The sequence below is a fragment of the Vombatus ursinus genome, unplaced genomic scaffold (assembly GCF_900497805.2).
Source record: "Vombatus ursinus unplaced genomic scaffold, bare-nosed wombat genome assembly UNPS02007612.1, whole genome shotgun sequence".
In the NCBI taxonomy this organism is placed as follows: Eukaryota; Metazoa; Chordata; class Mammalia; order Diprotodontia; family Vombatidae; genus Vombatus; species Vombatus ursinus.
This window is the reverse complement of record NW_020947390.1, coordinates 2221275-2233821: the sequence shown is the minus strand read 5'-3', so window position 1 is coordinate 2233821 and position 12547 is coordinate 2221275. Positions and strand designations below refer to the sequence as shown.

General features: G+C 41.3%; 1 protein-coding gene across 2 annotated transcripts in view; it reads right to left on the bottom strand.

Annotated features, from left to right (window-relative positions):
• The window catches only part of ARHGAP42 (Rho GTPase activating protein 42), a 383988-nt gene extending 373272 nt beyond the window's left edge, over window positions 1–10716 (bottom strand). The window contains exons 1-2 of one of the 2 annotated variants that reach the window (XM_027849544.1): window positions 10704–10716; window positions 9753–9943 (exon numbers count right to left, since the gene is read on the bottom strand). In XM_027849544.1, coding sequence (XP_027705345.1) covers window positions 9753–9906 — 154 coding nt within the window. In that variant the 5' untranslated portion in view covers window positions 9907–9943; window positions 10704–10716. Of the gene's footprint in view, window positions 1–9752; window positions 9944–10089; window positions 10426–10703 lie in introns of those variants that run through there. The other variant, XM_027849543.1, reaches the window with a different exon arrangement.
• Window positions 10717–12547: the final 1831 nt, after the last annotated feature.

Genomic DNA, 12547 nt, shown 5'->3' with positions numbered 1-12547 from the left:
GACACATCTGCCCTCAAGAAAAATTACTTCACTAGTCATGTGCAGGGTGGACTGGAGTAGGGAGAGACTTGAGGCAAGGGAGACCAACCCTGCCGAAAAATCCAGGAGAGGTAATAAGGGCCTGAACCAAGGTAGTTGCCATATAAGCGGAGAGAAGAAGGATTTATATGTAGAAGATACTGTGAAGTTAAAAGTGGCAAGATTTAGCAACTGATTCATTATGTAGGATGGAGAAGTAAGGAGTTCACATGATGAGGAGGCTATACAAATCTGGGACACTAGGAGAAAGGTGGTGCCTTTGACTGAACCTAGGAAGTCTGGAAGAGTAGTGGCCTTAAGAGGAAATATAAATAAATTATGTTTTAGATATATTGAGTTTAAAATGTCTTTAGGATATGATGTTTGAAATGTCCAATAGGCAACTAGTGATGTGGCCTGAAGCTCCCAGGACATATTAGGGTTGGATATATAGATCTTGAAGTCACTGGCAGAGAGTTAAAATTATGCACTAGATGATATAAAAGGTCCTTCCACTTATATTAGTCTATGATGCAATGAATGGCCAACTTTATTCAAAATCTACTATGTAAGAATGAATACTGAACAGTTTGAGCGATATAATTCATTCAATTTAGTAATGTAAAATCTGTGATGGTCAGACATAAATAGCATTAGGCTCTAGAATAATTGTGGATGGAGGGTCTGAGTGTCAGTACCTAAGGAACAGGATGCCTCTGGGTCCCCTGGAAAGAACAGTTTGTAACTAGACAAATGAACAAAATATTTTAGTATGGAAATGAAATTTGACTAAAACAGCAACCCCAGTCTCCTAGGTCACTTTTGTTCAGTGGGCAAAGGCAACAAATGTGTAGCAGGAGATCTAAATGTCACTGGTTCATCTCATACCCCCATATATCATCTCTACTCCAACCTTCCTTGTCCCCCATCCCACAAAGCAAATCAGTGTTGGACCACCACCGTACTACTCTTATTCTTCCCCACCCATCCATCATCTAAAAAAAGGTGTGTGGGAGTATTAGCTAGAAACCCAAATGAAAAGTTCCCAGAAAATTAATCACCATAGCCATCCAGTTGTCTCCATTTCAGCCATTCCTTCCCCTCTTTTGAAGAACCAGGAAGTATTGGCATATTCTTTCTTTCCTGCTTCAATTCCAGATCATTACTATATCACCATCCCTCAATAACCTCAGTGCCATCAGTTTTTTGTTGTTGTCATCTACAATAGTGGTCTCCAAACATTTTTTTTTTGATAAGACAACCCTATCAATAAAACATGTCTTAAGTACACACTCAGAATGTGTATACTTACTTGTAAATTATATATTAACTACTATATTTAATGCAAAACTTTTTAAAGGATGAGTGCTTTATAAATGCTTGCTATTATCTTCAAAAACATGAATACTGACATTCATGAGCCTTCTTACTTCCTGTCGCAATACCCTAATTTTGTCACTTTAACCAGACAACTCCAGACACAACTCTAGGGATTTTGCCATCTCCAAGAATAAAATCTTTGTATTCCATTATTCAATGACAACACATATTTTGACCCTCTCTCACTTACTTACTCAATTCAATCAAAAAACCTTTATTACGTATCTAGTATTATGCCAGGCACTAAGTAAGCTAGGTGCTGGGCATTTAAATGCAAAAAAAATTGGACAATTCCTGTTCTTAAAGAGATTATGTTCTATTGGGTCATTCACTATCAACCTTTCTCTTTATTTTCATTATGACTGACAGTCTTTTGACCCATACCTATTTCCCCAGCCATCTGTCCTACTCTCCTTCACTTGCTAACATACCCAAACTTGACCCTTGGGGTCTGCCAATTTTATCATTCACTAGTGTCTACACTAGAATCCTTTGAATCTCTGATCTCCCACAACTGCCAGGTCCCTCTCTCTTCATCCCTGAGTAAACCCAACATCTGATTTTCCCACTCCTGTTCCTTAACTGCTGAGCTTGGCTGAAGTAATAAAACAACTGATTTCAGCAAATACCAATTTCTGATGCATGACCTCAGCTGAGTCTTTGTTCAAGCTCAATAATACTTCTGCTCTGATCCTCATAGACTTCTTTATCTCAGCCCCCCAGAGTGACTATTCTAAATCATTTTTTTTTCCATCAAGCTTCCCTTTCTCTATCCCCCAATACCCTGTATTCTCAACTGCTCTCTCCTTCTGAAGTAGCTACATGGCACAGTAGATAGAATGCTGGATCTGGAGTCAGGAAAACCCGAGCTCAAATCTTGCTTCAGACAGCTTACTAGCTGTTGTTTGACCCTTGAGAAGTAATTTAATCTCTGAATGCATCGGTTTCCCATCTGTAAAATGGTCATAATAATAACATCTAACTCTCAGGGCTGATGAGAGGATCAAATGAGATCTGTAAAGCTCTTGGCAGATTTGAAAGTGCTATATAATGATAGCAATTACCATTAGCTATTATTTTTCCCCGTGATCACTAAAAGATAGACCTACTTCCAACTATGTCTATGCCCTCTCTCTGTGCCACTGGTCCCATTTTGTCCTGCCTCCTTTACAGCATTATTCCACCTATCATTCTTCTCCTCTCATTAATCTTTAAACCATCCCCAACCATCCCTTCCTCCTTCCTGTCTGTATACGTTCTTAGCTTTCACCAACCTTAAAAGAGCCTTTCAATGACCCTTGTACTTCTTACCATTAACCAGCTTCTCTCTCTCTTGATTTTCATGGGCAAAGATTGTCAACAGTCAAGAATATTACTTCTTTATCAACCATTCTCCACCCAACCCTTTGCAAAGAAAACTCCCATCACTACCACTCTACTGCAACTGTTCTCTCAAATTACTGCCATACCCCAAGTTTTTTTAAGAGCTTCTAAAGCATCTGACACCGCTCACTACCCCTTTCTCACTACCACTCTCCAATAGCTTCAGAGACACCACCCAGTTGTTGTCCTCCTGTCTCTGTATACTTTCTCCTTCACTATCTCCTCATCCTTGCTTATCATATCTTAATGTGGATGACTTCCCCCCAAGGATCTCTCTTCATGCTTTTTTCTCTCCCCACACTCACTCTCTTCCTTATTTATTCTCAACTGCCACATTCATGTAAATATAGGGCTCATATAGATGAGGGTCGAATTTCTAGATCCTTACTTCTCTTCTGCTTTCTAAATGTGCTCCAACACTCTTAAAAGACACAAAACATAGTCTTACAGCAGAGGAAAGGCAAAGAGTTGGGAAAGCTCAGGGGGCTTGGAAAAGAAGCCTACTGCCTATGTGAGTAAAAATAGCCAGCAAGCCTCAAGGAGCCATAGCCGACCCACTGCCTATCCCCAGGGAAGCAGAGAGAATAACCTGGGCAGGACAGATGGAATTTCAGGGGCCCATTCTCTGCCTACCAAAAACGTCTCCTCTACCAGTCTGATGAATCCTGAAATCTCTGTAATATTTATCCATGTCTTCTTTCTGGGATCACAGATTGAGCTAGAAGGGCCTTTAGAAATCATCTACTCCAATCCCCTCATCTTACAAATGAGAAAACTGAGATTTAACCCTCACTACTAGATTGCAAACTCATTGTGAGCAAGGACTCTGGATCCCCTACAACACCTAAGACATTTCCTTATACATAATAGCTACTCAAGAAACAGCTGTTAAATGAACAACTGAGGCTATATAACAATCAGCAGCAGAAACTTTATTTAAAGCAAAACCTAATTTATGGAAACAAGAAACCAAAAGCTATTAAAATGCTTGTCTACCTGGTCATTGACTTGTTCATATATATTATTATGGGTCTGATCAAGTAAGAAACCAATCCAGAAAGCTAGAATTTCTTCTTCAAGAGTACAGCATTATAAGTATGGCTTTTGCTGTGGTGAAGATGAAAGGTATAGAGTAGTAGCCCCGTCCATCCTGGGTTTTGTTCATATAAATTCTGAACAGGACACACACACACACACACACACACACACACACACACACACACACTTTTTGAACAGTTCTGACAGTATCACCTTGAAGTCAAACTTATGTAAGTATATATAAATAAAAAAGAATATAGAAGTATACACACACACACACTCACCACTATTTGGCAAGACCAGATAAGAGGTACATATGAAAACACAGCACAAAGTGGGCATAATCTATAAATGCGAAAGAAGTGTGAAAGCGAGAGTGGAATCAGAGAATTCTGAGGTTGTGAACATGGGAGAATGTAAAGACGGTGGCCTCCTCAACAGAAATAGGGAAGTTAGAAGGAGAGAGGTTTAGGAGGAAAGACAATGAGTTCCATTTTGTACTTTCTGAGTTTGAAATTCCTGAAATGAAGGAGTTCAGGTGGAAATAGACAACAGAGTTGGGGATGTAGGATTAACATTATCAAGAACTTCCAAAATGGCATATTCTTTTTCTCAGTCCTGAACCTACCATAATCTCAGGGCCGGAAAGGAACTTTGTGACTTGCTCTAAAACCTTCTAAAACTGGAATCTACCCTACATGTGTTAATCTGATCTCTGCACAAATCTCCAGTGCCAGGGCATTCTTAGGAACTCCCAATCAACTTTCACAAAACTGTAATTACTAGGAAATTTTTCCCTTGTGTTCACTAAAATCTGCTTCTCTGAAACTTTCACCTGTAAACTCTCTTCCCCAAGACAGCACTTGAAAACATCATGATTCAACCCCTCCCCAATAATAACAACGACAAAGTGCTCATTTTTCTTGTCCTTCATCAGTTCCCTCAAAAACTCATCACATGGAATGGTTTCCCATCCTCAACCACTATCTGCTTCTGAATGAATACCTTCTAGTTTATCAACATTATTTCTGAAACAAGGCACCAAGAAGAGAACACAGTACTCCTGGAGTGCTCCAACTAGGTAGTGTACAGTAGAATGCCTGCCTCCTTCATTTGGGACCCACTTGACTTGTCTGCAGCACTGGATATCATGGACCACTTCCACCTTCTTAAGTCTCTTCTTTCTCTTTTTGCTTCTGAGACATCAGTGTTCTGCTTCTCCTCCCACCTCTTGATCCCTGGCTATTGTCTTCAAAGCTGACATCATTTTCTCCCCAAGCCCAGAATTTCCTTCTGACATCACTCTTTCTTTTAACGTCACTAACACTTACTCATGATTGAAATGCTTCTTTTTATAGCCAGTTACCAAGTCCAGGCATTTTACATCCCTGATCCCTCCCATTTGCCATTAACTTTATTCCCATTGAAACCTACCCCTCCATTACAAACTCTTACTTCTTGGACAACTGACCATAGCCTGGAGCACTTTCCGACCTAGAGTCCCTATTCTGGGGATTGTTCAGTCATTTTTCAGTTTTGTGTAACTCTTCGTGATACCATTTGGGGTTTCCTTGGCAAAGATAACTAGAATGATTAGTCATTTCCTCCTCCAGCTTATTTTACAGATGAGGAAACTGAGGCAAACAGGGTTAAGTGACTTGCGTAACGTCACACATCTAGTAAATGTCTGAGGCCAGATTTGAACTCTGGAGGATGAGTCTGATTCCAGGCCCAGTTCTCCATCCACTGTACCACCTAGCTGCCCCCTTTGTGGATGAGTAACTGCTAATAAACAATTTTAATACAACTTCAACCATAATCAAAACAACTCTATGGTTTTGCCCATTAGAATGTAAGCTCCTTGAGGACAAGGGCTGCCTTGGCTTTTATCTTTGTATCCTTGGGACACAGGGCAGAGCTGTAAGCAATTAATAATTTTTTTTCATTGTCATCCCCTAAAATCCATCCTGCATACAACTTTCAGAAGTATCTTCCCAAATATAAATTTGATCAATTCATTCTTATTAGCAGCTTCCTACTACTTCCAGAGTCAAGCTCCAACCCCATCTGTCTGGCATTTGAAGCTCTCCACATTCTGATGTCAACTTATCTCCTCTTCCACCTATTCTTTACTCCAGCCAAACTTGCCCCCCCCCCCCCAGAAAACAGCATACTTTCCTGCCTCAGTGTCTTTGTGAATGCTCTTTCTAGGTGCCTGCAACGTCTTTCCCACCTATTTGACTGCTGGGAATACAAAAATACAAAGATAGTCCCTGCTCTTGAGGAATTCACAGTCTAAGAGAGAGACAACAGGCAAACCACTATGTACAAACAAGATCTGGAGTCATCTTTTAAAGCCCAGTGTTGATGCCCCCTCTTCCTTGAAGTCTTCCTTAATTCCCCCCCTTCCCCTGAATACTGTTAGTAACTTTTCTCCAGTCAGACCTCACACAGTTTTCTGTTTATAGAGCTCTAAGGTAACACAGGGCAAAGAGCACAGGACCTGGGGAGTCAGGAGACCTGGGCCTGACCTCTGGCTCTGCTACTTAGTCTTGGGTAACTTGACTTCTGAGTCTATTTCTTCACCTGTAAAATAAGCAAGTCCATTCCAGTCCTAAATCCTATTTTAACTATGGCCTGAGAAAAGACAACAACCAAGACACAAGGGAGAGTGAGATGAAGTTCAAAGGGGGCAATCAAGGCAAAGTACTGTGGGAAACCTGAAAAGTGAGAGCTCAATATTGGGCACTGCTGGAAAGCAAAGACTTCAATAGGCTGAAATGGGCTACGACAGTCAATTCCAGGAACAGGAGAGAGCACTTTTTAAAGGCTCACAGAGTAAAAGAATAAACAAGTCATATGCATTTCCCTCTGATGGGTAACAGATACAGGAAAGAATATTTTGGTTTTTGGGACCCTTCAAAAAGATTTTCAGCAAAACTATTTCAATTCATTAATATGCAAATCAAAATAGAGCTGATAGCCAGGCAATCTTAATTCTGGCACATACAGGTCCCTCTTCTTCTGTGCCCTAGTCTTAAAATCCATATGTATTGTCCATCTTTAACAAGTTATTTGTTAACTACCAACACTATTTGACCCAGCATCAGGCCCAGTACATTTTGGTACTACTGGCTTAGCATACGGTGGTGTAATTTTAGTGCTTCCCTGAAACTCTGCTCAGTCAGTCAATCAACAAGCATTTATTTGTTAAATGTCTACTATGATGCCAGGCACTATACTAAGTTCTGAGGATACAAAAATACAGAGATAGTCCCTACCCTTGAGGAATTCACACTCTAACAGAAAGATAACACGCAAACCACTATGTACAAACAAGATCTATATGGGGTAAATAGATGTTAACCAACAAAGGGAAGGCACTAGCATTAATGGAAATCAGGAAAGACTTCTCATGCAGAAGGTAGGATTTGAGCTGGGAAGTCAAGGAAGCCAGAAGATAGAGATAAAAAGAGAGAATTCCAGACATAGATCACAGTCACTGAAGATGTCTGGAGTTGGGAGATGATAACCTATGTAGAAAAAAATAGTAAAGAGCCTAGTTTATTTAGATCCTATGTGGGGGGAATTTGTGCAGGGGTATGTGTACCCCAAAAAATGGAAAGGTGGGGGCAGCAGCCAGTGATGAAAGACTTTTAATGAAACAGGATTTTATATTTAAAATCAACCAATAAACATTTATTAAGCACCTACTACGTGCCAGGCACTATGCTAAGCACTGGGGATATGAAAAGAGGCAAAAAGACAGCTCCTGCCCTCAATGACTTTACAATCTGATGGGGAGACAACCAGCAAATAAATCTATACAAAACAAGTTACATATAGGATAAATAGGAAATAGTTAACAGAGGGAAGGCAATGACAATAGAAGTAGTTGGGGAAGTCTTACCCTTGAAGGTGGAATTTTCAAGGAAACTTAAAGGAAGGCAGGTAGGTGGCCCAGTGGATAGAGCTTCAGCTTGGGATCAGGAAGACCTGAGTTCAAATCTAGCCTCAGATACTTACTAACTGGGTGACCCTGGGCAAGTGACTTAATCCTGTTTGCCTCATTTTTTTTAATTTGTAAAATGAGCTGGAGAAGGAAATGGCAAACCACTCCAGTATCTTTGCCAAGAAAACCTCAAATTCAGTCACAAGGAGTTGGACAAGACTGAATAAAAGTTCAGTTTTTTTTTTTTTATCATATCGGCAGTTATGTGGTACAGTGGATAGAGCATTAGGCTTGGAATCAGGAGGATTCATCTCCCTGAGTTCAAATCTAGCCTCAGATACTTACTAGCTGGGTGACCGTGGGCAAATCACTTAATTTTGCCTCAGTTCCTCATTGGTGAAATGAGTTGGAGAAGGAAATGGCAAACCACTCCAGTATCTTGGCCAAGAAAACCCCAAATGAGGTCACAAAGAGTTGGACATGATTGAAAAATGACTAAACAAAGGAAGGCAGGGAGATCAGTAGTCCATGCAGAGGAGCAAGAGCATTCCAGGCATGGGGAACAGTCAGAGAAAATGCCTGGTGCCAGAGTAATAGGAGTGTCTTGCTTGTGGAAAAGTCAGGAGGTGATAGGCATCCACTAGAATGTGTTGGATAGGGCTCAATGGTCAGAATTTCTCTTTCAGATGATTTCTTGACAGCTGACTAGAGGATGGACTGGAGGGTGGAGAAACTTGAATCAGGAAAACCAATCAGGAGGCTAGTGCTAACCATCCCTTTGTGAAACTAGAAATTCTATAATTGGAATTTGATTCCTCAAACTTACACAAAACAGGGTTGCTGTTTATTCTCTATCAAAATGTAAATATGCAGGAAGGAGTTAGCACAATGAGCCTTATCAGTTTAATAGTTTAACAAAGAAAGAGTATCAGATCTGTTCAAGAGTGGGGGTTTTGGTTAGGGGAAGAATGGGAATAACCTAAGAACACCAGAGCCTGAGGAGGTCAGAAACCAGTTGAAAAAGAAGAGGATACCAAAGGCTGAGGCTAACAGTCAGTTTTTCCAACTGATGCTCCCTAAGACACATGCTAATTTAAGTTGTTGAGACTTCTTCTCCAACACCACCCCCCCCCAAACCAGTGGTGGATGATTCATTTGCTCAGAGCCAATTAATACACATCCAATTCCTCAGCTGACCTATAGCCCCAGGAAGGCTAGCTAGAAAGATGTAAGAAAGGGGAATGGGAGGGGGGTGTGTGTCTGTCAAGTCTGTAGTCATAGAAAACATTAGTAGGGGGAAATCTACTAGTGGCCAATTTGTGACAATTTGACATTTGGCTCATTTAATCTGGCCATCTGGCTGGGTGTGTGTGTGTGTGTGTGTGTGTGTGTGTGTGTGTGAGAGAGAGAGAAAGTCAGTTTGCCAGCAAGAGGATCACCCCTATTCCCCAAGCACACTTTGAACATATATGTAATTTATTATATATAATGAATATATACATATACATGTAATTTTCTTTCGCTTCCACATCCATAATAGCTCTCTATTTTTATCAATAGGACTTAAAACCCCTGGAATTAGTTCAGTTAATGGAGATCAAGTTGTTTTGAAATTTACAGCCCTAAATGTCCCGGAATCCTCAATTACTTTACAAGATGGGGCGGGCGGGGAGGGGTAGAGTTAACATCAAACACCAAATAACATTTTTTCAAAGTCATCGATTTTCTCCCTCTAGTTTCTCCACAACTGTGGGGGGCGGGGGTGGGGGGGACTGTAATTATTTAAATAAAGTCAGGCAAGTACACCTTAAGAACAAACTTTTTTGGCTACCAGCAGGGGAGCTCTTCAGCATTTTTCCCTAGACCCATTCAAACAAAAGAAGCCCCGGTTCCCTCGCGTCACCCACCCCACCCCCTCGGCCTGGCACCCCAAGGGTAGCCTCAGACTGTGCCCCACCTCCATCCCATGAGCCATACTCACTTCTCAAAGCCCCAATAAGCAAGGATCCGTCCTTGATGAGCTCTTTAATGAATTTATTAGTTCGTTCCAGCTCAATCTCGTGACACTGCAGACGCTCCCTGAAGTCTGGGCTGTCCAAGTAGGAATCACTGAACTCCAGAGTGGGCAGCCCCATGGCACAGACGCGACGCCGGCGACAGCAGCCTGGGACTCTTCAAGTCAAGTAGAAAAGAAAGCCAGTTAGGGAATCTAACCCCGGACAGACCTAGAACCGAAGCAGGAAGGCGGCAGGAGGAGGGCCGGAGGGCGCAGGGAAAGGTGCACAGAAAATGGGGGCCCCCCTCCCCCGATCCTGCACCTCCTCGGGGCGCTTCTTTGCAGGGATTACAGCAATTCCCCCCGTCTCAATCTCCACCGGAGGATGAGGGAGGGGAAGTGCAGGCGGATAGCAAAGGAGTGGGTCGAATTAGGTGGCTGTCATATGGTTGCATTGTTGCTCCGGGGCATGGAGGGCTCCTCAGTCTCGGGACTCCTAGGCTAAAACTGGAAAGTTTCTCTGGCTACAGCGGCTACGGCTGCTGCTTTTGCGGCTGCTTGCAGACACTTCCGGCAGCTCCGCGTTCCCTCTCCCTCTCTCCGGACAATCTTTTGCTATGTGAGCGCTGAAATGCTCCACAGCCACTGTTCGGGCGTTGGAAACCCTCCCCCCAAGCGGACACAAGCCCTGAGAGTGGTGCGAATTGTGTCCCAGGCTCGCAGACCCTCCCCCTGACCGCTTCACTGTTACCCGGCTCCACCCCGCCCCTTTTACCCCTTTACCCTCTTCACCCCCACCCACAAGCCACCCTTCTCCACAGTGGAAGCCTCACTCAGGCACACAAACACACCCTTTATTACTTTCCTGTCTGGCCGCATCTTTGCTATTAACCCTACCCCCTCCTCCTCACCAGGCTCCAGCCCACCCCGCCTTACCGGCTGTGACCTATTGCTATGAACCCCACAGTTCCCTGTCCTTCAAGAGTACCCGAATTCCTTAGTTCCGAAGTCCTTAGTTTATCTCCACCCCTGGAGAGATTTGCAATTAGATAACACTTCACAAACAGAATGTTTGGAAAAAATATTTGCTGGAGAGGGAGAGTCGAGAAAAGTTTTAGGACCCAAATTTTTGGCCTTACGTAGCCTTCTCCCTGCTCTAACACACATGCGCCCCCTTTTATTCTGTCTGGACTTATTTCAATTCCAAGATGGAGCAATTTAATTACTTTTTGTCTAAAGAAAAATAAATCGCTCTGCATTATAAAAGAAAGCCCCACAGTCCTGAAAGTTTTTTCCCCGTCAAGTTTCTTTACGTGGAAAGATGAGCTAGAGGCTTTCCTTCTCCTCTTCCTCCTCCTACTCCCACCCTTACCCATGAATTGCAAGTTTAACCTCCAGCAAAGCTCCCTTTAGTGGTGAGATTTTGTTAATTTTCTTTACAGAAAAAGGTCCATTTATTCAACTGTGAGACCTTTTTTAAAAATCTTGTTTACCTTTTCCCAACAGCTGTTTGGATTAAAAAATTATAAAATGGGACCCGAGTACAAAATTAATAGTCCTCTGCTGTAGCTACTCCTGGTGGTTTCAATGAATAGGATTCTTTCCTCTTGAAATACCTGCATAAAAAGAAACTGCTACTTAACATCAATCTCATACAGTCAGCCTATATGGTTTCTGAGAATTCGGACTTTTTTTTTTTTTTAAAAAAAGGATCTGTTTTTAATTTATATGTTTGCATTGCTTTGTCCCTGTGAACCATCTGTTTAAAGACTGTATTAGTCAGATCATGGGAAAAATTCCATTAAATTCCATTAAAATGTTTTACAATTTTCTCCCAATTAAAACAAACTTTGTGGACCTTCAAGATTTTTTTTGGTTTCAAATGATTTTTTTAAAAAGGATTAAGACAAACAGATAAGATAAAAATGGATGAAATAATTATTCTGACTTAAATCCATACAGGGCAGAAAATAGAATTAATGTCCTTCTGTCCATAACTTACCTCATTATTTCTAAACACATTACGGCCAGGATGGCCAAACACCAAGAGAATCGCTTGAATTCTGAGTATTCTGATTTTCTGTGTCTTTCTGTGAAATATTATGCTTTAATGTATTTAATGCCTCCATTCTTCATTTCCAGAGTATGTGCCACATGTTGAGGAGAGACTGGCTGCTCTTCAGGCAGGATGATTTTACATCTGTTCATAGCACAGCCACAAAGGAAAAATCAACCGTGCCAAACAAATAGGTCCCTTTAAGCTTTTTCCAAGGGGTAGCCAAAAAAATCATAAATCTGATGGCAGCTGTTCAAAGATGGAAACAGGATGAAACTTTCACAATCTATTGTAAACAGTACCTGTTGGTAAGAAATGAATTATTTCACTTAGGGACAACCCTCTAAGTATAGTTAAAACAAGATCAAGAATTCATTAAATTAAATTTTAATCAACAGCAATGTTGTGGGTAATTTTGACTCTGGTCTAATTTCTCCTATGCTAAAACAGATTTGTTTTACATCTGAGTTTACTGAATAAATAAGAGCTTGCATAGGTAATATGCATTTTTTTAATCAACATATTTTGATGAGGTTGTGAGGTGTGTAGGGGTGTGTGCAGTATACAGAAAAGAATAAGATAGCTTCTGCCTATAAGAAACCGAAGAATCAAGAAACAAGGTACAGAGTATCTATATACCAACTGCCCATTTCATAAGGAAAACTTTTTTTTTGGTTCATACTTATATTTCAACTCAGTCTTGGTTTTTAGTTTCTTGTGTATG